The 26264-nt window shown below is 41.7% G+C and overlaps 1 protein-coding gene across 5 annotated transcripts in view; it reads right to left on the reverse strand.

Moving 5' to 3' along the window:
* Positions 1-24059, reverse strand: part of ELP3 (elongator acetyltransferase complex subunit 3) — a 223451-nt gene extending 199392 nt beyond the window's left edge. For all 5 annotated transcript variants that reach the window (XR_012579323.1, XM_074536443.1, XM_074536442.1 and 2 more), the window contains exons 1-4: positions 23907-24059; positions 21505-21604; positions 13516-13654; positions 3268-3338 (exon numbers count right to left, since the gene is read on the reverse strand). Coding sequence is in view for 4 of the 5 variants with exons in the window: in XM_074536443.1 (XP_074392544.1) it covers positions 3268-3338; positions 13516-13654; positions 21505-21604; positions 23907-23934 (338 nt within the window). In the remaining variant the exon portion in view is untranslated. The remainder of the gene's footprint in view (positions 1-3267; positions 3339-13515; positions 13655-21504; positions 21605-23906) is intronic.
* Between the last annotated feature and the right edge of the window lie 2205 nt (positions 24060-26264).

The raw sequence follows: 26264 nt of genomic DNA on the forward strand, positions 1-26264 counted from the left end.
CACAGGGATTTGGGATTCCACTGGGAATGGGGCAGGAATTGTTCCCAAAATCCAACCTGGAACAATCTGGGATCAATCCCAATCCCTCCTGTCAGGGAATTCCATGTCCGTGTCCCCAGGTGTCACTTCCATGGGATTGGGAATTCCTCAGGAATGGGGATTCCAAAAATCCCTGGGCAGGAATTGTTCCCAAAATCCAACCTGGAACCATTTGGGATCAATCCCAATTCCTCCTGGCAGGAATTCCAGATCTGTGTCCTCAGGTGGGATTTCTACAGAAATTTGGAATTTTTTTCTGGGAATGGGGCAGGAATTGTACCCAAAATCCAACCTGGAACAATCTGGGATCAATCTCAATTCCTTCTATCAGGGAATTCCAGATCCCTGTCCCCAGTGCCACTTCCATGGGATTGGGAATTCCTCAGGATTGTGGATTCCAAACCTCCCTGGGCAGGAATTATTCCCAAAATCCAACCTGAACTTCTTTGGAAAAATTTGGGAGAAATCCCAATCCCTCCTGTCAGGGAATTCCAGACCCATGTCCCCAGGTGGGATTTCCACAGGGATTGGGAATTTCTCAGGAATGGGGCAGGAATTGTTCCCAAAATCCAACCTGAACTTCCCTGGAAGAACCTGAGGCCATTTCCTGGGAAAAATCCCAATTTCTTCTGGCAGGGAATTCCAGATCTGTGTGCCCAGGTGGGATTTCCACAGGGATTTGGGATTCCTTTGGCAATGGGGCAGGAATTGTTCCCAAAATCCAACCTGGAACCATTTGGGATCAATCCCAATCCCTCCTGGCAGGGAATTCCAGATCCCTGTCCCCAGGTGTCACTTCCATGGGGATTTGGGATTCCTCAGGAATGGGGCAGGAATTGTTCCCAAAATCCAACCTGAACTTCCCTGGAAGAACCTGAGGCCATTTCCTGGGAGAAATCCCAATCCCAAATGTCAGGGAATTCCAGATCTGTGTCCCCAAGTGGGATTTCCACAGAAATCTGGAATTTCTCAGGGAATGGGGCAGGAATTGATCCCAAAATCCAACCTGAACTTCTCCTGGAAGAACCTGAGGCCATTTCCTGGGAGAAATCCCAATCCCAAATGTCAGGGAATTCCAGACCCCTGTCCCTGAGTCCCACTTCCATGGGGATTGGGAATTCCTCAGGATTGGAGAAGGAATTGTTCCCAAAATCCTACCTGGAACAATCTGGGATCAATCCCAATTCCTTCTATCAGGGAATTCCAGATCTGTGTCCCCAGGTGGGATTTCCACAGGGATTGGGAATTCCTCAGGAATGGGGCAGGAATTGTTCTCAAAATCCAACCTCAACTTCCCTGGGACAACCTGAGGCCATTTCCTGGGAAAAATCCCAATTCCAAATGTCAGGGAATTCCAGATCTGTGTCCCCAGGAGCCACTTCCATGGGGATTGGGAATTTCTCAGAAATGAGGAATTGTTCCCAAAATCCAACCTGAACTTCCCTGGAAGAACCTGAGGCCATTTCCTGGGAAAAATCCCAATCCCAAATGTCAGGGAATTCCAGATCTGTGTCCCCAGGTGGGATTTCCACAGAAATTTGGAATTTCTCAGGAATGGGGCAGGAATTGTTCCCAAAATCCAACCTGGAACAATCTGGGATCAATCCCAATTCCTCCTGTCAGGGAATTCCAGATCCCTGTCCCCAAGTGCCACTTCCATGGGATTGGGAATTCCTCTGGGAATTCCTCTGGGAATCCATAAAATCAGAGATTTTGCGGAGCTGCAAATTGGGACAAATTTGTTTTTGGATTGGGACAAACAAAACTGGGAGCAGAGCTGAGCAGGGCCAGGAGAGAAAGCAGCACAAAAATGATGGAAAATGGGGAAAAATAACAACAAATAATAATAATCTAAATATTGGTCTGGAATAAATCCCTGAGAAAAGTTTATCCAGTGAGAAATTGGGATTTTTGGGTTAATAATGGATTAATCCATGCGTTGTGGGTGAAGGTTTGCAACCCAATGCAGGTTTGGGATTCAAAATTAGCAAAATTAATGAATTGTTTTAATCAAAGGTGAAGCAATGGATGGAACTGCTGTCAGTGTGCTTGGGCTTTGTGTCATTGCAAAAAAACTTTTAAATTAAGTTGGAATAAAAAATAAAATTTAAATTAAGTTGGAATAAAACATGAAATTGAAATTAAATTGGAATAAAACATAGAATTTAAATTAAATTGGAATAAAACATGGAATTCTCTGTGTGTTCCCTGGGGTGTGAACTTGTGGCACCTTCCCATTGTCACTGTGCTTTTGTTTTGTATAATTATAAAAAAACTTTGAAATTAAGTTGTATTAAAACAGGAAATTTAAATTAAATTGGATTAAAACATGAAATTTAAATTAAATTGGAATAAAACATGAAATTTAAATTAAATTGAAATAAAACATGGAATTCTCTGTGTGTTCCCTGGGCTGTGAGCTGAGGGCACCTTCCCATTGCCATTGCACAGAATTGTTGCCAATAAAATTTTGCTTTGTATAATTATAAAAAACCTTTAAATTAAGTTGTATTAAAAAATAAAATTTAAATTAAATTGGAATAAAACATGAAATTTAAATTAAATTGGATTAAAACATGAAATTTAAATTAAATTGGAATAAAACATGGAATTCTTTGTGTGTTCCCTGGGCTGTGAGCTGAGGGCACCTTCCCATTGCCATTGCACAGAACTGCTGTCAATGTAATTTTGTTTTGTATAATTATAAAAAAAACCCTTTTAAATTAAGTTGTAATAAAAAATAAAATTTAAATTAAGTAGTATTAAAACATAAAATTTAAATTAAATAGGAATAAAACATGAAATTCTCTGTGTGTTCCCTGGGGTGTGAGCTGGGGGCACCTTCCCATTGTCATTGCACAGAACTGCTGTCAATGTGCTTTAGTTTTGTATAATTGTAAAAAAACCATTAAAATTAAGTTGTATTAAAACAGGAAATTTAAATTAAATTGGATTAAAACATGAAATTGAAATTAAATTGCAATAAAACATTGAATTCTTTGTGTGTTCCCTGGGGTGTGAGCTCAGGGCACCTTCCCATTGCCACAACCTCAGAATGAGGCTGAAGCCAGAAAACCAAACAGCTCAGAAAATAAAAAAACCCCATTCCCACCCCATTGATAATTTTTACAAATAAAATTTGGATTTTATTAAATCAAATTATTATCAAATCAAATTGATTTTATTAAATCAATCAATTAGATCTCTGATTTTTTCCCCAGCACTCACACACAGATGTTCCCAGTGAAGTTGATGTGGGGGCACCGGTGGGGTTTGCACATCACGGCCACCACAGCGATCTGAAAGGGAAATCACAGAAATTCACCCCAAAATTCACAAAAATTCACAAAATCCCAAAAATTCCTGTGAGTTTGGGGCTGTTTTGGGGTTCTATGGGGTTGTTTTGGGGTTGTTTTGGGGTAAAATTGATGGGGGTTAATTTAAGGTGGGACACCAGTGGGGTTTGCACATCACGGCCACCACAGCGATCTGAAAGGGAAATTGAGGAATTCACCCCAAAATTCACAAAATCCCACAAATTCCTGCAAGTTTGGGGGTGCTGGAATTTCTATGGGGTTGTTTTGGGGTTGTTTTGGGGTAAAATTGAGGGGGGTTAATTTAGGGTGGGACACCAGTGGGGTTTGCACATCACGGCCACCACAGCGATCTGAAAGGGAAATCGCAGAATTTACCCCAAAAACCCCAAAAAAATTCACAAAAATTCACAAAATCCCAAAAATTCCTGCAAGTTTGGGGTTCCCATGGGGCTGTTTTGGGGTTGTTTTGGGGTAAAATTGAGGTGGGTTAATTTAAGGTGGGACACCAGTGGGGTTTGCACATCACGGCCACCACGGCGATCTGAAAGGGAAATCACAGAAATTCACCCCAAAATCCTAAAAAAAATTCACAAAAATTCACAAAATCCCAAAAATTCCTGCGAGTTTGGGGTTCCCATGGGGTTGTTTTGGGGTTGTTTTGGGGTAAAATCGATGGGGGTTAATTTAAGGTGGGGCACCAGTGGGGTTTGCACATCACGGCCACCACAGCAATCTGAAAGGGAAATTGCAGAAATTCACCCCAAAATTCACAAAATCCCAAAAATTCCTGCGAGTTTGGGGCTGTTTTGGGGTTCTATGGGGTTGTTTTGGGGTAAAATTGATGGGGGTTAATTTAAGGTGGGTTTGCACATCACGGCCACCACGGCGATCTGAAAGGGAAATTGCAGAATTTACCTCAAAATCCCAAAAAAAATTCACAAAAATTCACAAAATCCCAAAAATTCCTGCAAGTTTGGGGGTGCTGGGAATTCTATGGGGTTGTTTTGGGGTAAAATTGATGGGGGTTAATTTAGGGTGGGTTTGCACATCACGGCCACCACGGCGATCTGAAAGGGAAATTGCAGAATTTACCCCAAAATCCCCAAAAAAATTCACAAAAATTCACAAAATCCCACAAATTCCTGCAAGTTTGGGGCTGCTGGGGGTTCCCATGGGGCTGTTTTGGGGTAAAATTGTTTTGGGTTGTTTTGGGGTAAAATTGATGGGGGTTAATTTAAGGTGGGACACCAGTGGGGTTTGCACATCACGGCCACCACGGCGATCTGAAAGGGAAATTGAGAAATTCACCCCAAAATTCACAAAATCCCAAAAATTCCTGCGAGTTTGGGGGTGCTGGGGAGTTCTATGGGGTTGTTTTGGGGTAAAATTGATGGGGGTTAATTTAGGGTGGGACACCAGTGGGGTTTGCACATCACGGCCACCACGGCCATCTGAAAGGGAAATTGCAGAATTTACCCCAAAATTCACAAAAAAAATTCACAAAAATTCACAAAATCCCAAAAATTCCTGCGAGTTTGGGGGTGCTGGGAATTCTATGGGGCTGTTTTGGGTAAAATTGATGGGGGTTAATTTAAGGTGGGTTTGCACATCACGGCCACCACGGCGATCTGAAAGGGAAATTATAGAATTTACCCCAAAATCCCAAAAAAAATTCACAAAAATTCACAAAATCCCCAAAATTCCTGCAAGTTTGGGGTTCCCATGGGGTTGTTTTGGGGTTGTTTTGGGGTAAAATTGATGGGGGTTAATTTAAGGTGGGGCACCAGTGGGGTTTGCACATCACGGCCACCACGGCGATCTGAAAGGGAAATTGAGGAATTTACCCCGAAATCCCAAAAAAAATTCACAAAAATTCACAAAATCCCAAAAATTCCTGCAAGTTTGGGGGTGCTGGGGGTTCCCATGGGGCTGTTTTGGGGTAAAATTGTTTTGGGGTTGTTTTGGGGTAAAATTGATGGGGGTAAATTTAGGGTGGGACACCAGTGGGGTTTGCACATCACGGCCACCACGGCGATCTGAAAGGGAAATTGCAGAAATTCACCCCAAAATTCACAAAAAAAATTCACAAAAATTCACAAAATCCCAAAAATTCCTGTGAGTTTGGGGCTGTTTTGGGGTTCTATGGGGTTGTTTTGGGGTAAAATTGATGGGGGTTAATTTAGGGTGGGACACCAGTGGGGTTTGCACATCACGGCCACCACAGCGATCTGAAAGGGAAATTGAGGAATTCACCCCAAAATCCCAAAAAAAATTCACAAAAATTCACAAAATCCCAAAAATTCCTGCAAATTTGGGGGTGCTGGGGATTTCTATGGGGTTGTTTTGGGGTAAAATTGATGGGGGTTAATTTAGGGTGGGACACCAGTGGGGTTTGCACATCACAGCCACCACGGCCATCTGAAAGGGAAATTGAGAAATTCACCCCAAAATTCACAAAATTCACAAAAATTCACAAAATCCCACAAATTCCTGCAAGTTTGGGGGTGCTGGGGGTTCCCATGGGGTTGTTTTGGGGTAAAATTGATGGGGGTTAATTTAAGGTGGGACACCAGTGGGGTTTGCACATCACGGCCACCACAGCGATCTGAAAGGGAAATTGAGGAATTTACCCCAAAAACCCCAAAAAAATTCACAAAAATTCACAAAATCCCAAAAATTCCTGTGAGTTTGGGGGTGCTGGGAATTCTATGGGGCTGTTTTGGGGTAAAATTGATGTGGGTTAATTTAAGGTGGGACACCAGTGGGGTTTGCACATCACGGCCACCACGGCGATCTGAAAGGGAAATTATAGAATTTACCCCAAAATCCCAAAAAAAATACACAAAAACTCACAAAATCCCAAAAATTCCTGCAAATTTGGGGGTGCTGGGAATTTCTATGGGGTTGTTTTGGGGTTGTTTTGGGGTAAAATTGATGGGGGTTAATTTAGGGTGGGACACCAGTGGGGTTTGCACATCACGGCCACCACGGTGATCTGAAAGGAAAATCACAAAATTCACCCCAAAATTCACAAAATCCCAAAAATTCCTGCAAATTTGGGGGTGCTGGGGGTTCTATGGGGTTGTTTTGGGGTAAAATTGATGGGGGTTAATTTAAGGTGGGTTTGCACATCACGGCCACCACAGCGATCTGAAAGGGAAATTGAGGAATTCACCCCAAAATTCACAAAATCCCAAAAATTCCTGCAAGTTTGGGGGTGCTGGGGGTTCCCATGGGGCTGTTTTGGGGTAAAATTGATGGGGGTTAATTTAAGGTGGGTTTGCACATCACGGCCACCACAGCAATCTGAAAGGGAAATTGAGAAATTCACCCCAAAATTCACAAAATCCCAAAAATTCCTGCAAGTTTGGGGGTGCTGGGGGTTCCCATGGGGTTGTTTTGGGGTAAAATTGATGGGGGTTAATTTAAGGTGGGTTTGCACATCACAGCCACCACAGCGATCTGAAAGGGAAATTGAGGAATTCACCCCAAAATCCTAAAAAAATTCACAAAAATTCACAAAATCCCAAAAATTCCTGCAAGTTTGGGGGTGCTGGGGGTTCCCATGGGGTTGTTTTGGGGTTGTTTTGGGGTAAAATTGATGGGGGTTAATTTAAGGTGGGACACCAGTGGGGTTTGCACATCACGGCCACAACGGCGATCTGAAAGGGAAATTGAGGAATTCACCCCAAAAACCCCAAAAAAAAATTCACAAAATCCCACAAATTCCTGCAATTTTGGGGGTGCTGGGGTTCTATGGGGCTGTTTTGGGGTTCTATGGGGTTGTTTTGGGGTAAAATTGATGGGGGTTAATTTAAGGTGGGACACCAGTGGGGTTTGCACATCATGGCCACCACGGCGATCTGAAAGGGAAATTGCAGAAATTCACCCCAAAATCCACAAAAATTTACACAAATTCACAAAAACCCAAAAATTCCTGCAAGTTTGGGGTTCCCATGGGGTTGTTTTGGGGTTGTTTTGGGGTAAAATTGATGGGGGTTAATTTAGGGTGGGACACCAGTGGGGTTTGCACATCACGGCCACCACAGCGATCTGAAAGGGAAATTGAGGAATTCACCCCAAAATTCACAAAATCCCACAAATTCCTGCAAATTTGGGGGTGCTGGGAATTCTATGGGGTTGTTTTGGGGTAAAATTGATGGGGGTTAATTTAAGGTGGGTTTGCACATCACGGCCACCACAGCGATCTGAAAGGGAAATTATAGAATTTACCCCAAAATCCCAAAAAAAATACACAAAAATTCACAAAATCCCAAAAATTCCTGCGAGTTTGGGGGTGCTGGGGGTTCCCATGGGGTTGTTTTGGGGTAAAATTGAGGTGGGTTAAGGTTTGAAGGGGAAAAGAAAAACAGAAATAGGAATCATTAATTAATCCAATTAAATGTTGTTTAATGTTCTCAGGTTTTGTAAAATCAATAAGTAATAAATGAATTAATTAATTATTTGGGGTCTGATATGGAGAATTGAGAGGTTTGAGTATAAATTGGGGTCTGATATCAGGAATTGAGTGGTTTCAGTTTAAATTAGGGGCTGATATAAAAAAATTGTGGTTTCAGTATAAATTGGGGTCTGATATGGAAATTTAGGTGGTTTCAGGATAAATTTGGGTCTGATATAAAAAAATTGTGGTTTCAGTATAAATTTGTGTCTGATATAAAAATTCAGGTGGTTTCAGTAAAAGTTGGGCTCTGATAAAAAGAATTAGGTCTGATATAAAAAATGAGGTGGTTTCAGTATAAAAATATATAAATACATTTTTAATATATATATTTATAAATTATATCATTATATATATTTATTATATTTATATAACACATATATTTATATAATATTAATATATTATTATATTTATTTATTTATAAGAATATATAAATATATGATAAAAAATTAGGTGGTTTCAGTGTAAATTGGGGCCTGATATAAAGAATTGGATGGTTTCAGTATAAATTTGGGTCTGATACACACAATTAGGGGGTTTCAGTATAATTTGGGGTTTGTTATGGAAATTTAAATGGTTCCAGTACAAATTTGGGACTGATATAAAGAACTGAGTGGTTTCAGGATAAATTGGGGTCTGAGAAAAAAACCAGGTGGCTTCAGTATAAATTGGGGTCTGATATGGAAATTTAAGTGGTTTCAGTATAAATTAGGGTTTGATATGAAATATTAGGTGGTTTCAGTATAAATTGGGGTCTGATATGAAAAATGAGGTGGATTCAGTGTAAATTTGGGTTTGATATGGACATTTAGGTGGTTTCAGTGCAAACTGGGGTCTGATATAAAGAATCAGGTCTGATCTAAAAAATTTGGTGGTTTCAGTATAAATTGGGGTCTGAAATCAAGAATTCGGTGGTTTCAGTATAAATTTGGCCTGATAAAAAGAATTAGATCTGATATCAAAAATGAGGTGGTTTGAGTATAAATTTGGGTCTGATATAAAGAATTGAGTGGTTTCAGTTTAAATTTGGTCTGATATAAAAAATTAGGTGGTTTCAGAATAAACTGGGGTCTGATATAAAAAATTAGATGGTTCCAGTATAAATTGGGGTCAGATATAAAAAATTGGATGGTTTCAGTGTAAATTGGGGTCTGATATAAAAAATTGGATGGTTTCAGTGTAAACTGGGGTCAGATCTGGAGATTGAGGTGATTTGCAATAAACTGAATTTCCTGCTCTGCTGAAGAGCCCACAGTGACCCGGCCACAACCCCCTTTTCCTCAGGGAATAAATCTCAGATATTTTGGGTGGAAAGGAGCTGAAATCCCAACCCAGCACCCTCAAAAATCCCTGGGGGCTCCAGGTTTTCCTTGGACACTGCCAGGGAGGCAGCAAGAACAGGAAAAGCCAAAAAAAAAAAGGAATTTTCCCCCAAATTTTAATCCTTTGGTGTTGAAAAGGCAAAACCACCAGGGATTTTTTTGGGTGGGATTTAACCCAAATTTTGGTGGGATGAAACCCAAATTTTGGGTGGGATTTAACTCAAATTTCAATAGGATTTAACCCAAATTTTGGATGGGATTTAACTCAAATTTCAATGGGATTTAACCCAAATTTTGGGTGGGATTTAAATGAAATTTTGGGTGGGATTTAAATGAAATTTTGGGTGGGATCAAACCCAGATTTTGGGTGGGATTAAACCCAAATTTTGGGGGATTTAAGCCAAATTTTGGGTGGGATTTAACCCAATTTTAGTGGAATTTAACCCCAATTTTGGGTGGGACTTAACCCAAATTTTGGGTGGGATTTAAGCCAAATTTTGGGTGGGATTAAACCCCAATTTTTGGTGGGATTTAACCCCAATTTTGGGTGGGATTTAACCCAAGTTTTGGGTGGTATTTTACTCTAATTTTGAGTGGGATTTGACCCAAATTTTGGGTGGGATTTAACCCAATTTTTGGTGGGATTTAAGGCAAATTTTGGGTGGGATGAAACCCAAATTTTGGCAGGGATTTAAGTCAAATTTTGGGGAATTTAAGCCAAATTTTGGGTGGGATTTAACCCAAATTTTGGTGGGATCAAACCCAGATTTTGGTGGATTTAACCACAATTTTGGGTGGGATTAAACCCAAATTTTGGGTGGCATTTAACTCGTATTTTGGGTGGGATTTAACTCAAATTTTGATGGGATTTAACTCAAATTTTGGGTGTGATTTAACCCAAATTTTGAGTGGGATTTAACCCCAACTTTGGGTGGGATTAAACCCAGATTTTGGGTGGGATTTAACCCAGATCTTGGGTGAGATTTTACTCAAATTTTGAGTGGGATTTAACCCAAATATTGAGTGGGATTTAACCCAAATTTTGGGGGATTTTACCCAAGTTTTGGGCAGGATTTAACCCAAATTTTGGGTGGGATTTAACCCAAGTTTTGGGTGGTATTTTACTCTAATTTTGAGTGGGATTTGACCCAAATTTTGGGTGGGATCAAACCCAGATTTTGGGTGGGATTTAGGCCAAGTTTTGGGTGGGATTTAACCTAAATTTTCGATGGTATCAAACCCATATTTTGGGTGGGATTTAACCCAATTTTTGGTGGGATTTAAGGCAAATTTTGGGGAATTTAAGCCAAATTTTGGGTGGGATTTAACCCAAATTTTGGTGGGATCAAACCCAGATTTTGGTGGATTTAACCACAATTTTGGGTGGGATTAAACCCAAATTTTGGGTGGCATTAAACTCGTATTTTGGGTGGGATTTAACTCAAATTTTGGGTGGGATTTAACTCAAATTTTGGGTGTGATTTAACCCAAATTCTGGGTGGGATTTAACCCACATTTTGGGCGGGATGAAACCCAAATTTTGGGTGGTATTTTACTCTAATTTTGAGTGGGATTTAACCCAAATTTGGGTGGGATCAAACCCAAATTTTGGGTGGGACTTAACCCAAATTTTGGGTGGGATTTTACTCTAATTTTGAGTGGGATTTAACCCCAATTTTGGGTGGGACTTAACCCAAATTTTGGGTGGGATTTAACCCAAATTTTGGGTGGGATTTTACTCTAATTTTGAGTGGGATTTAACCCCAATTTTGGGTGGGACTTAACCCAAATTTTGGGTGGGATTTAAGCCAAATTTTGAGTGGGATTAAACCCATATTTTGAGTGGGATTTAACCCCGATTTTGGGTGGGATTTAACCCAAATTTTGGGTGGGATTTTACTCTAATTTTGAGTGGGATTAAACCCACATTTTGGCAGGGATTTAACCCAATTTTTGGTGGGATTACACCCAGATTTCAGGTGGGATTTAACCCCAATTTTGGTGGGGTTAAACACAAATCTTGGTGGGATTTAACCCCAATTTTTGGGTGGGATTTAACCCAAATTTTGGGTGGGATTTAACCCAAATTTTGGGTGGGATTTAACCCAAGTTTTGGGTGGTATTTTACTCTAATTTTGAGTGGGATTTGACCCAAATTTTGGGTGGGATTTAACCCAATTTTTGGTGGGATTTAAGGCAAATTTTGAGTGGGATTTAACCCAAATCTTGGGGGATTTAACCCAAATATTGAGTGGGATTTAACCCAAATTTTGGGGGATTTTACCCAAGTTTTGGGCAGGATTTAACCCAAATTTCGGGTGGGATTTAACCGAAATTTTGGGTGGTATTTTACTCTAATTTTGAGTGGGATTTGACCCAAATTCTGTGTGGGATTAAACCCAAATTTTGGGTGTTATCAAACCCAATTTTTGGGTGGGATCAAACCCAGATTTTGGGTGGGATTTAATTCAAATTTTGGGGAATTTAAGCCAAATTTTGGTGGGATTAACCCCAAATTTTGGTGGGATCAAACCCAGATTTTGGTGGATTTAACCACAATTTTGGGTGGGATCAAACCCAAATTTTGGGTGGGATCAAACCCAAACTTTGGGTGGGATTTAAACCAAATTTTGGGTAGGATTAAACCCAGATTTTGGGTGGTATTTTACTCTAATTTTGAGTGGGATTTGACCCAAATTCTGTGTGGGATTAAGCCCAAATTTTGGGTGTTATCAAACCCAATTTTTGGGTGGGATCAAACCCAGATTTTGGGTGGGATTTAATTCAAATTTTGGGGAATTTAACCCCGATTTTGGGTGGGATTAACCCCAATTTTGGGTGGGATTTAACTAAAATTTTAGTGGGATTAAACGCAAATTTTAGGTGGGATCAAACCCAAATTTTGGGTGGGATTTAAACCAAATTTTGAGTGGGATTAAACCCATATTTTGAGTGGGATTTAACCCCGATTTTGGGTGGGATTTAACCCAAATTTTGGGTGTGATTTAACCCAAATTTTGGGGAATTTAAGCCAAATTTTGGTGGGATTTAACCCAAATTTTGGTGGGATTTAACCCAGATCTTGCGTGACATTTTGCTCAAATTTTGAGTGGGATGAAACCCAAATTTTGTGTGGGATTTTACCCAAATTTGGGTGGGATTAAACCCAAGTTTTGGGTGGGACGTAACCCAAATTTTGGGTGGGATTTAAGACAAATTTTGGGTGGGATTAAACCCAAATCTTGGTGGGATTTTACCCAAATTTTGGGTGGGATTTAACCCAAATTTGGGTGGGATTAAAACCAGATTTTGGTGGGATTAAACCCAATTTTTTTGTGGGATTAAACCCATATTTTGGGTGGGATTTAAGCCAAATTTTGGGTGGGATTTAAGCCAAATTCTGGGTGGGATTTAAACCAATTTTTGGGAGGGATTAAACCCAAATTTTGGGTGGGATTTTATTCTAATTCTGAGTGGGATTTAACCCCAATTTCGGGTGGGACTTAACCCAAATTTTGGGATGGGTGAAACCCAAATTTTGGGGGATTTAAGCCAAATTTTGGGTGGGATTTAAGTCAAATTTTGAGTGGGATTTAACCCCAAATTTGGGTGGGATTCAACCCCAATTTTTGGGTGGGATCAAACCCAGATTTTGGGTGGGATTTAATTCAAATTTTGGGGAATTTAACCCCAATTTTGGGTGAGATTTAACCCAAATTCTGGGTGGGATTAAACCCAAATTTTGGTGGGATCAAACCCAGATTTTGGTGGATTTAACCCCAATTTTGTGTGGGATTTAACCCAAATTTTGGGTGGGATTAAACCCAAATTTTGGGTGTTATCAAACCCAATTTTTGGGTGGGATCAAACCCAGATTTTGGGTGGGATTTAATTCAAATTTTGGGGAATTTAAGCCAAATTTTGGGTGGGATTTAAGCCAAATTTTGGGTGGGATTTAAGCCAAATTTTGGTGGGATTTAACCCAAATTTAGGGTGACATTTAACCCCAAATTTGGTGGATTTAACCCAAATTTTGGTGGGATTAAACGCACATTTTGGCAAGGATTTAAGTTAAATTTTGGGGAATTTAAGCCAAATTTTGGGTGGGATTTAACCCAAATTTTGGGTGGGATTAAACCCAAATTTTGGGTGGGATTTAACCCAAATTTTGTGTGGGATTAAACGCAAATTTTGGGTGGGATTAAAACCAATTTTGGTGGGATTAAATGCAAATTTTCGGTGGGATTTAAGCCAAATTTTGGGGAATTTAACCCCAATTTTGGGTGAGATTTAACCCAAATTTTGGGTGATTTAACCCCAATTTTTGTCCGGGATCAGGGAGGATGAGGAGGAAGGAGAGCCAGCCCTTCAGCCTCACCCCACTGGCCGTCCTGACGGGCTTGGCCTTGAGCTTGGGCAGCAGAAGCTTCCGGAAGGGCGCGGGCACGGCCGCCATGATGTCCACGAGGCGCGGCTGCGCCGCCAGCCCGTACCTGGCTGAGGTTCTGGTCTTCAACCTGCAAATAAAACACCCAAAATTGGCAAAAATCAGCAAAATCTGCAAAATGGGAGCTGCTTTCCACCTGTGCCACAGAAATCCTGCTCTGTTTTTTATTTATTATTATTTTATTATTTTATTATTATATTATTTTATTTAATTAACTCAGAGCTGGGCCTGAAGGTTTGGGCTTCAGCTGCAAACAAAGCCAGAAAAAATCACCAAAAAATACTAAAATCACCCAAAAAACACCCAAAATTCACCAAAAATCACCCAAAAATCAACCAAAATCTGCCCTGGTTTCCATCTGTGCCACAGAGATCCAGGCAGAGAATTAAACACAACCAGTGAGTGAGCAAAGACCAAAATTCAATTCACAGCTGGGCCTGAAGTTTTGGGCTTCAGCTGCAAACAAAACAACCCAAAATCACTCAAAAACACCCAAAATTCACCAAAAATCACCCAAAAATCACCCAAAAGTCTCCACAATCTGCCTCTTTTCCATCTTTGCCCCAGAGAATTAAACACACCCAGCTGCAGGTGTGGGCAAACACCAAAAATCCAATCCCAGCTTCCCTCACCTGGCTGAGGGTTTGGGCTTCAGCTGCAACCAGAACCACCCAAAATCACCCAAAAACACCCAAAATTCACCAAAAATCACCCAAAAATCACCAAAATCTGCCCTGGTTTCCATCTGTGCCACACAGATCCAGGCAGAGAATTAAACACAACCAGTGAGTGAGCAAACACCAAAATTCAACTCCCAGCTGGGCCTGAAGGTTTGGGCTTCAGCTGCAACCAAAACCACCCAAAATCACTCAAAAACGCCCAAAATTCACCAAAAATCACCCAAAATTCCACCAAAAATCATCCAAAAATCTCCAAAATCTGCCCTGTTTTCCATATTTGCCACAGAGATCCAGGCAGAGAATTAAACACAAGCAGTGAGTGAGCAAACACCAAAATTCAACTCAGACCTGGGCCTGAAGGTTTGGGCTTCAGCTGCAACCAAAGCCACAAAAAATCACCAAAAAATACTAAAATCACCCAAAAAACACCCAAAATTCACCCAAAATTCACCAAAAATCAACCAAAAATCAACCAAAATCTGCCCTGGTTTCCATCTGTGCCACAGAGATCCTGCTCTGTTTGTGAAAACACCAAAAATTAATTCACTGCTGGGCCTGAAGGTTTGGGCTTCAGATGCAAACAAAGCCAGAAAAAATCACCAAAAAATACTAAAATCACCCAAAAAACATCCAAAATTCACCAAAAATCAACCAAAATCTGCCCTGGTTTCCATCTGTGCCACAGAGATCCTGCTCTGTTTGTGAAAATACCAAAAATTAACTCAGAGCTGGGCATGAAATTTTGGGCTTCAGCTGCAAACAAAGCCACAAAAAAATCACCAAAAAATAGTAAAATCACCCAAAAAACACCCAAAATTTACCAAAAATCATCCAAAAATCAACCAAAATCTGCCCTGGTTTCCATCTGTGCCACACAGATGCAGGCAGAGAATTAAACACAAGTAGTGAGTGAGCAAACACCAAAATTCAACTCAGAGCTGGGCCTGAAGGTTTGGGCGTCAGCTGCAAACAAAGCCACAAAAAATCACTAAAAAATACTAAAATCACCCAAAAAACACCCAAAATTCATCCAAAAATCATCCAAAAATCACCAAAATCTGCCCTGGTTTCCATATTTGCCACAGAGATCCAGGCAGAGAATTAAACACAAGCAGTGAGTGAGCAAACACCAAAATTCAATTCACAGCTCTCAGTGATTTTTTATTTTCTGTGTCAGTGATTTTTTATTTTCTGTGTCAGTGATTTTTTATTTTCTGTGGTTTTTCCCCTAAATTTGGATTTTTTTTTTCCTGTTTTTTTTTTTTTCCAGGCTCCTGCTGGGTCATTTTCAGGGATAATTCCTGCTTGATGTTTAATTAATTAATTAATGGGATTAATTGAAGCCTACACCCAGCCTGGAGCTGAGTTCACCTCCAAGGGAATTCCTGGCAGGAATTTAAAGGAATAAATTTATAATTATGGCAATAAAGTGGGGAAATTCAGATTTTCTTGCTCTACAGAAATAAAAGAAAAAGGAATTTCTATAAAGAACAAATTCAGGGGATTTTGTCCACGTAAATAAAGAAGGAAAAAGTTTTTCTAAGTAACAAATTCAGGATTTCTTACTCCACATAAATGGAGAAAGAAATTTCTGTAAACAAAAATTCAGGATTTTTTACTCCACATAAATAAAGGAGAAAGGAATTTCTGTAAAAAATAAATTCAGGATTTCTTACTCCACATAAATAAAGGAGAAAGGAATTTCTGTAAAAAATAAATTCAGGTTTTCTTACTTCAAATAAATAAAGGAGGGAGAAATTTCTATAAATGTCAAATTCAGCTTTTATTACTCCAAATAAATAAAGGAAGAAGGAATTTCTATAAAGAATAAATTCAGGGTTTTTTACTTCACATAAATAAAGAAGGAAAAAGTTTCTGTAAGTGAAAAATTCAGATTTTCTTACTCCACTTAAATAAAGGAAGAAGGAATTTCTATAAAGAACAAATTCAGGTTTTATTACTCAAAAAAAGTAAAGGAAAAAGAAATTTCTATAAAGAATAAATTCAGGTTTTCTTCCTGCACATAAATAAAGAAAAAATTCCTGTAAACATCAAAATCAGGAATTCTTATTCCACATAAATAAATAAAGGAGGAGGAAATTTCTAGAAACAAAAAATTCAGGATTTCTTACTCTAGATAAATAAAGGAAAAAGGAATTTCTATAAAGAATAAATTCAGGTTTTATAACTCCACATTAATAAAAGAGGAAGAAATTTCTATAAACAACAAATTCAGCCTTTTTTACCCCACATAAATAAAGGAGAAAAAAATTCTTATAAACAAAAAAATCAGGTTTTCTTACTCCACATAAATAAATAAAGAAAATATCCCTGTAAACAACGAATTCAAGATTTCTTGCTCCAGATAAAGAAGGAAAAAAGGAATTTATTCAAATAACAAATTCAGGATTTTTATCCAGAAATCTGAAGAACAAAGAAATTTCTAAAAATGAATTTAGGTGTAACACATTGCTAAAAAAATCTGATTTATTATTATTTCTTATTAATGTCTCCTTTTCCTGATGGATTTGGGATTAGTGAGGGATGGGGGAAAAAAGGGAAAAATAAAAAAGAAATGAGAGTTTTGTGGAGTTTTTAAAAAAATCTCTCCCATTTGAGAGCCTGCAGGGATCAGCCCAGAATTTCCCATTTTTGGGGGGTTTTTCACAGAAAAAGGAGTGGAATGAGAGCTGAGGATGTTCCTCACTCCCAGCCCAGAATTTCCCATTTTTGGGGGGTTTTTCCCAGAAAAAGGAGTGAAATGAGAGCTGAGGATGTTCCTCACTCCCAGCCCAGAATTTCCCATTTTTGGGGGATTTTTCACACAAAAAGGAGTGAAATGAGAGCTGAGGATGTTCCTCACTCCCAGCCCAGAATTTCCCATTTTTGGGGGGTTTTTCACAGAAAAAGGAGTGGAATGAGAGCTGAGGATGTTCCTCACTCCCAGCCCAGAATTTCCCATTTTTGGGGGGTTTTTCCCAGAAAAAGGAGTGAAATGAGAGCTGAGGATGTTCCTCACTCCCAGCCCAGAATTTCCCATTTTTGGGGGGTTTTTCCCAGAAAAAGGAGTGAAATGAGAGCTGAGGATGTTCCTCACTCCCAGCCCAGAATTTCCCATTTTTGGTGCTTTTTTCACAGAAAAAGGAGTGAAATGAGAGCTGAGGATGTTCCTCACTCCCAGCCCAGAATTTCCCATTTTTGGGGGGTTTTTCACCACAAAAAGGAGTGAAATGAGAGCTGAGGATGTTCCTCACTCCCAGCCCAGAATTTCCCATTTTTGGGGGGTTTTTTCCCAGAAAAAGGAGTGAAATGAGAGCTGAGGATGTTCCTCACTCCCAGCCCAGAATTTCCCATTTTTGGGGGGTTTTTCACAGAAAAAGGAGTGAAATGAGAGCTGAGGATGTTCCTCACTCCCAGCCCAGAATTTCCCATTTTTGGGGGGTTTTTCACAGAAAATGTGTGAAAATGAGAGCTGAGGATGTTCCTCACTCCCAGCCCAGAATTTCCCATTTTTGGGGGGTTTTTCACAGAAAAAGGAGTGAAATGAGAGCTGAGGATGTTCCTCACTCCCAGCCCAGAATTTCCCATTTTTGGGGGTTTTTCACAGAAAAAGGAGTGAAATGAGAGCTGAGGATGTTCCTCACTCCCAGCCCAGAATTTCCCATTTTTGCTGGGTTTTTCACAGAAAAAGGAGTGAAATGAGAGCTGAGGATGTTCCTCACTCCCAGCCCAGAATTTCCCATTTTTGGGGGGGTTTTCACAGAAAAAGGAGTGAAATGAGAGCTGAGGATGTTCCTCACTCCCAGCCCAGAATTTCCCATTTTTGGGGGGTTTTTCACAGAAAAAGGAGTGAAATGAGAGCTGAGGATGTTCCTCACTCCCAGCCCAGAATTTCCCATTTTTGGGGGGTTTTTATCAGAAAATGTGTGAAAATGAGAGCTGAGGATGTTCCTCACTCCCAGCCCAGAATTTCCCATTTTTGGGGGGTTTTTCACAGAAAATGTGTGGAAATGAGAGCTGAGGATGTTCCTCACTCCCAGCCCAGAATTTCCCATTTTTGGAGGTTTTTCACAGAAAAAGGAGTGAAATGAGAGCTGAGGATGTTCCTCACTCCCAGCCCAGAATTTCCCATTTTTGGGGGGTTTTTCACAGAAAAAGGAGTGAAATGAGAGCTGAGGATGTTCCTCACTCACAGCCCAGAATTTCCCATTTTTGGGGGGTTTTTCACAGAAAAAGGAGTGAAATGAGAGCTGAGGATGTTCCTCACTCCCAGCCCAGAATTTCCCATTTTTGGGGGATTTTACACAGAAAAAGGAGTGAAATGAGAGCTGAGGATGTTCCTCACTCCCAGCCCAGAATTTCCCATTTTTGGGGGGTTTTTCCCAGAAAAAGGAGTGAAATGAGAGCTGAGGATGTTCCTCACTCCCAGCCCAGAATTTCCCATTTTTGGGAGGTTTTTTCCCAGAAAAAGGAGTGAAATGAGAGCTGAGGATGTTCCTCACTCCCAGCCCAGAATTTCCCATTTTTGGGGGGTTTTTCACAGAAAAAGGAGTGAAATGAGAGCTGAGGATGTTCCTCACTCCCAGCCCAGAATTTCCCATTTTTGGGGGGTTTTTCACAGAAAAAGGAGTGAAATGAGAGCTGAGGATGTTCCTCACTCCCAGCCCAGAATTTCCCATTTTTGGGGGGTTTTTCACAGAAAAAGGAGTGAAATGAGAGCTGAGGATGTTCCTCACTCCCAGCCCAGAATTTCCCATTTTTGGGGGGTTTTTCCCAGAAAAAGGAGTGAAATGAGAGCTGAGGATGTTCCTCACTCCCAGCCCAGAATTTCCCATTTTTGGGGGGTTTTTTCACAGAAAAAGGAGTGAAATGAGAGCTGAGGATGTTCCTCACTCCCAGCCCAGAATTTCCCATTTTTGGGGGGTTTTTATCAGAAAAAGGAGTGAAATGAGAGCTGAGGATGTTCCTCACTCCCAGCCCAGAATTTCCCATTTTTGGGGGGTTTTTCACAGAAAAAGGAGTGAAATGAGAGCTGAGGATGTTCCTCACCCACAGCCCAGAATTTCCCATTTTTGGGGGGTTTTTCACACAAAAAGGAGTGAAATGAGAGCTGAGGATGTTCCTCACTCCCAGCCCAGAATTTCCCATTTTTGGGGGGTTTTTCACAGAAAAAGGAGTGAAATGAGAGCTGAGGATGTTCCTCACTCCCAGCCCAGAATTTCCCATTTTGGGGGGATTTTTCACACAAAAAGGAGTGAAATGAGAGCTGAGGATGTTCCTCACTCCCAGCCCAGAATTTCCCATTTTTGGGGGTTTTTGATCACAAAAAGGAGTGAAATGAGAGCTGAGGATGTTCCTCACTCACAGCCCAGAATTTCCCATTTTTGGGGTTTTTTTCACAGAAAAAGGAGTGAAATGAGAGCTGAGGATGTTCCTCACTCCCAGCCCAGAATTTCCCATTTTTGGGGGGTTTTTCACAGAAAAAGGAGTGAAATGAGAGCTGAGGATGTTCCTCACTCCCAGCCCAGAATTTCCCATTTTTGGGGGGTTTTTCACAGAAAATGTGTGAAAATGAGAGCTGAGGATGTTCCTCACTCACACCCCAGAATTTCCCATTTTTGGTGTTTTTTTTCACAGAAAAAGGAGTGAAATGAGAGCTGAGGATGTTCCTCACTCACAGCCCAGAATTTCCCATTTTTGGGGGGTTTTTCAGAGAAAAAGGAGTGAAATGAGAGCTGAGGATGTTCCTCACTCCCAGCCCAGAATTTCCCATTTTTGGGGGGTTTTTCCCAGAAAAAGGAGTGAAATGAGAGCTGAGGATGTTCCTCACTCCCAGCCCAGAATTTCCCATTTTTTGGGGGTTTTTGATCAGAAAAAGGAGTGAAATGAGAGCTGAGGATGTTCCTCACTCACAGCCCAGAATTTCCCATTTTTGGGGGGTTTTTCACACAAAAAGGAGTGAAATGAGAGCTGAGGATGTTCCTCACTCATAGCCCAGAATTTCCCATTTTTGGGGGTTTTTCACACAAAAAGGAGTGAAATGAGAGCTGAGGATGTTCCTCACTCCCAGCCCAGAATTTCCCATTTTTGGGGGGTTTTTCACAGAAAAAGGAGTGAAATGAGAGCTGAGGATGTTCCTCACTCCCAGCCCAGAATTTCCCATTTTTGGGGGGTTTTTCACACAAAAAGGAGTGAAATGAGAGCTGAGGATGTTCCTCACTCCCAGCCCAGAATTTCCCATTTTTGGGGGATTTTTCCCAGAAAAAGGAGTGAAATGAGAGCTGAGGATGTTCCTCACTCCCAGCCCAGAATTTCCCATTTTTGGGGGGTTTTTCCCAGAAAAAGGAGTGAAATGAGAGCTGAGGATGTTCCTCACTCCCAGCCCAGAATTTCCCATTTTTGGGGGTTTTTGATCAGAAAAAGGAGTGAAATGAGAGCTGAGGGTGTTCCTCACTCACAGCCCAGAATTTCCCATTTTGGGGGTTTTTTTCCCAGAAAAAGGAGTGAAATGAGAGCTGAGGATGGTCCTCACTCCCAGCCCAGAATTTCCCATTTTTGGGGGGTTTTTCAGAGAAAAAGGAGTGAAATGAGAGCTGAGGATGTTCCTCACTCCCAGCCCAGAATTTCCCATTTTTGGGGGTTTTTTCCACAGAAAAAGGAGTGAAATGAGAGCTGAGGATGTTCCTCACTCCCAGCCCAGAATTTCCCATTTTTGGGGGGTTTTTCACACAAAAAGGAGTGAAATGAGAGCTGAGGATGTTCCTCACTCCCAGCCCAGAATTTCCCATTTTTGGGGGGTTTTTCACAGAAAAAGGAGTGAAATGAGAGCTGAGGATGTTCCTCACTCCCAGCCCAGAATTTCCCATTTTTGGGGGTTTTTTCACACAAAAAGGAGTGAAATGAGAGCTGAGGATGTTCCTCACTCCCAGCCCAGAATTTCCCATTTTTGGGGGGTTTTTCACAGAAAAAGGAGTGAAATGAGAGCTGAGGATGTTCCTCACTCCCAGCCCAGAATTTCCCATTTTTGGGGGTTTTTGATCAGAAAAAGGAGTGAAATGAGAGCTGAGGATGTTCCTCACTCCCAGCCCAGAATTTCCCATTTTTGGGGGTTTTTCACAGAAAAATGAGTGAAATGAGAGCTGAGGATGTTCCTCACTCACAGCCCAGAATTTCCCATTTTTGGGGGATTTTATGCCAGAAAAATGTGTGAAAATGAGAGCTGAGGATGTTCCTCACTCACTTGTTGACATCCACGTCCCTGCCCTGCTCGTGAGCCTCCAGCAGCTGCTTTATGATGTCCCCAATGGCCATCACCATCAGCTCGGCCTGGCTCTGCTGCCCTGTGCCACAAATGGGGGAAAAAATGAGAAAAAACAGAGAAAAATTAGAGATTTTCCTGCTTGCCATAACCCAGCCTGAAATTCCTGTGAAAAAAGGGGCAAAAACAGAGAAAAATTAGAGATTTTCTTGCTTGCCATAACCCAGCTTGAAATTGCTGTGAAAAACGCCGATCGTTTGGTTTTAAAATTTTAAAAGTTTCATAGTGATCAAATGGTTATTAAAATAGGAATACAATTAGAGTAAAAATAATATTAGTACAATCAGAGTAATAATAATATTAATACAATCAGAATAATAATAGTATTAATACAATCAGAGTAATAATAATATTGCAATTAGAGTAATAATAATTTGGACAATTTGAATTAGGACAATATGAGACAATAAAAGAAAGAGTTAAGGATGTCTGGGTAACTTTTTCTGGGCAAAATAAGCCCGAAAAAGGACACACATTAACAAAGGATTAACCCTTAAAAACAACAGCCTGTTGCATATTCATACACCTCATCCATGATGCACAAATTCCATTCAAACACAGGATTCTGTCTGCTCATCCTCAGCTTCTTCCTCTGAGTCCTGACAGAAGAAGTTCATTTCTTCTGATAAGAGGGCAATAAATTCTTTATCTCTGAAAGATTCAGGTGTCCTGTGGCTGCTATCTTGCTGCAAGTCCTTTCTTTAACAAAAGTATGCTACATGGCACAGTTTCTATTTTAACATTTTTTATAACCTAAAATTCTATTTACCATGCTACTTAAGAGAATGAATCCAGCATTACTTTCTAACACAACATATCTAATATTAATTTGAATATTTGCAAAAAGCCAATCATAAAATACATGCATTTTTCACATTCCTGTCACAGAACCGTGGAATGGTTCAGGATGGAAAAGAGCTCCAGAGTTCAACAATTCCCAACAATTCCCAGCAATTCCAGGGCCACCAAATGTCCCCAAGTGCCACATCCACGGGGATTTAAAATTGAAATTTAAAATTGAAATTCCTGCCACGGAACCGTGGAATAGTTCAGGCTGGAAAAGAGTAAGGAGTTCAACAATTCCCAGCAATTCCAGGGCCACCAAATGTCCCCAAGTGCCACATCCACGGGGATTTAAAATTGAAATTTAAAATTGAAATTCCTGCCACGGAACCGTGGAATAGTTCAGGTTGGAAAAGAGTACGGAGTTCAAACACTCCCAGCAATTCCAGAGCCACCCGTGTCCCCAAATGCCACATCCACAGGGATTTTAAATTCCCCCGGGATGGGGACTGCACCTCTGCTCTGGACAGCACTTTAAGGGTAGAAATTCCTCCTGTTATCCAATTTAAAACCACCTGTTATACAATCTAAAACCACCTGCTATACAATTTAAAGCTCCCCCGGCACAGCTCGAGGCCGTTTCCCCTCAGGGCCGTCCAGAGAGTTTAAACTGAAATTTAAAATTGAAATTCCTGTCACCGAACCATGGAATAGTTCAGGATGGAAGAGAGTACAGAGTTCAAACACTCCCAGCAATTCCAAAGCTACCCGTGTCCCCAAATGCCACATCCACAGGGATTTTAAATTGAAATTTAAAATTGAAATTCCTGCCACGGAACCGTGGAATAGTTCAGGCTGGAAAAGAGTACGGGGTTCAACAATTCCCAGCAATTCCAGAGCCACCCGTGTCCCCAAATGCCACATCCACAGGGATTTTAAATTCCCCCGGGGATGGGGACTGCACCTCTGCTCTGGACAGCACTTTAAGGGTAGAAATTCCTCCTGTTATCCAATTTAAAACCACCTGTTATACAATTTAAAGCTCCCCCGGCACAGCTCGAGGCCGTTTCCCCTCAGGGCCGTCCAGAGAGTTTAAACTGAAATTTAAAACTGGAATTCCTGTCACGGAACCGTGGAATGGTTCAGGTTGGGGAAGAGCTCCACAGCTCGACCATTCCCAGCAATTCCAGGGCCGCCCGTGTCTCCAAGTGCCACATCCACAGGGATTTGAAATTCCCCCGGGGAATTTCACCTCCCTGCGCAGCTCCGCTCTGGACAGCACTTTAAGGGTAAAAATTCCTCCCGTCATTCAATTTAAGCCTCCTGTTATCCAATTTAAACCTCCTGTTAGCCAACTTAACCCTCCCCCGGCACAGCCCGAGGCCGTTTCCCCTCACGTCGTCCCCGGCTGTCCCCTCACGTCAGGGAGCCCTGCAGAGCCCCCCGAGCCTCCTTTTCTCCAGGCTGAACCCCCTCATCCGGCTCCATTCCCTCTCCCGGACACGCTCCAGCCCCTCAGGTTTATTTATTTTATTTTTTACCTTTCCCATTTTTCTTTTTCTGCTTCATCCTGGCGGATCCCGCGGCCTGGCCCGCTGCGCTGCCGTAAAGCGACGCCGCCCCGCGCTGTCGCGAAAGCGCCGTAAAGGGAATTGCGGTTCCGCCATCATCCACCGGGGGGCGCCGGGACCGCGCCGAGAGGGGACCGGGGACAACCCCCGGGATTTTGGGGGAAAATCTCGGGATTTGGGGGTTCTGGGCGTCACCCTGGGTTTGGGGAGGGGGGTTGGGGTCTCCCGCTCCTCCTGCCAGTGTGGGTGCTCGGTTGGATGGTGTTTGTGGAAAGTTGTGGTGTCAGGTGAAGGCAGAGTCGCGCGGATCAAGGAGTCAATTAAGGAATCAATCGAGGAATCAATCAAGGAATCAATCAAGGAATTATGGAATTTAGGGAATCAAGGAATTGCAGAATCACAGTGTCAAGGGTCACAGAGTCTCAGAAGTGCAGAATGATGGGTTTGTGGAATCACAGGATGATGGAATCTCAAAGCCACAGTCAGAATCACAAAATTGTGGAATCGCTGGCTCACAGAATTAGAGAATAATGGAATTACAGATTCACAGAATTACAGAATCATGGATTCACAGACTGAGAGAATCCCAGAACCGCAGAGTGATGGAATCATGGAATCACAGAATCTTACAGAGTCAGAATCACAAAATTATGGACTCACAGACTCCCAGAATCCCAGAATTGTAGAGCGATGGAATCATGGAATCACAGAATCTCAGTATCACGAAATCATGGAAACACAGACTCAGAGAGCAGAGTGATGCAATCATGGAATAATGGAATCTCACAGAATCACAAAATCATGGAATTACAGACTCCCAGAACTGTAGAATGATGGAATCACAGCGACAGGGAGTCACAGTCACAGAAGTGCAGAATGTGGAATTGTGAATCACAGGATGACAGAATCTCAGAGTCACAGAGTCACAAAATCATGGAATCACAGACTCACAGAATCACAGAATCATGGAGTTACAGACTCACAGAATTACAGAGCCAGAGAATTACAGATTCACAGTCACAGAATGACAGAATCATGGAATTACAGATTCACAGAATCAAAGAATCATGGAATCACAGACTCACAGAAAACACGGACTCACCGTGTCACAGAATGAGAGAATCATGGAGTTACAGATTCACAGAATCACAGACTCACAGAATCATGGACTCAGACTCACAAAATTACAGAATAATGGGATTACAGATTCACAGAATTAGAGAATCATGGAATGACAGATTCACAGAATCACAGAATCATGGAATCACAGACTCACAGAAAGCACGGAATCGTGAAATTGCAGTCTCACAAAAATCAGAGAACTACAGAATCAGAGAATCACGGCATTAATTACAGAATCATGGAATCACAGACTCACAAAAATCACAGAACTACAGAATCAGAGAATCATGGCATTACGGAATCACAGAATGAAGGAATCACAGACTCATAAAATCATGAAATCACAGACTCTGGTGATCACAGGATCTCAGACGCACACCCCCACAGAATTTGCAGATTTGCAGATGAGCCCCAGGACGGGTCAGGCTGGACAGGATGACACTCACTGGGTACCACATCCCTGCTCCATCCAGCAGGGCCATCCCAGAGCACAGGAGTGTTTCCAGACAACTCTGGAATATCCCAGTGAGGAGACTCCACAGCCTCAGGGCTGGGCACTGCCCAGGGCTGAAATTCTTCCTCATATCCAGGTGGAATTGCTGGGATCAATCCCTGCCCGTGGCTCTGGTGCCATTGCTGGGCCCTGCTCTGAGCACCCCTTGCACCCAGGGACACCCAGGGATGAGGTTCCCTCCCATTTATCTCCTCCAGAAGCTGAACAGCCCCTTCTCCCTCAGCCTTTCATGGCCAGGGAGATGCTCCAGGCCCTTCCCCATCTTTATTGTAGCTGCTCCAGGTTCCTCCTGTCCCAGGACCTGGACACAGCATTCCCAGGGTATAAAAACATCCTGGTGGCTGCTCTAACAGCTGATGATTAAAAAGGGACAAGTTCTGAAATTCTCAGTAGTGAGATCGTGCTATTTCCCCGTTAAAAATCCAGTTTTTCCCCGGGGTTTCGTTCCCAAATTCCAGCTGATGCTGAGATCCGCCCTGAGGGGAACCACAAAGGCCGCGCCCCCTCAGCGCTAGATGGTAGCAAAACATCGATTCCAGCAGGGATAAACCGATTGAAAAATGACAATTTTTGAAATTCCCAGTAGTGGCATCATCCTGTTTCCCTGTTAAATCCAGTGTTCCTGGGGGTCTCGTTCCCAAATTCCCGCCGGTGCTGGGATCCGCCCTGAGGGGAATCACGCGGGCCTGAGG

This window comes from Zonotrichia albicollis, chromosome 3 (genome assembly GCF_047830755.1).
Source record: "Zonotrichia albicollis isolate bZonAlb1 chromosome 3, bZonAlb1.hap1, whole genome shotgun sequence".
Classification (NCBI taxonomy): Eukaryota; Metazoa; Chordata; class Aves; order Passeriformes; family Passerellidae; genus Zonotrichia; species Zonotrichia albicollis.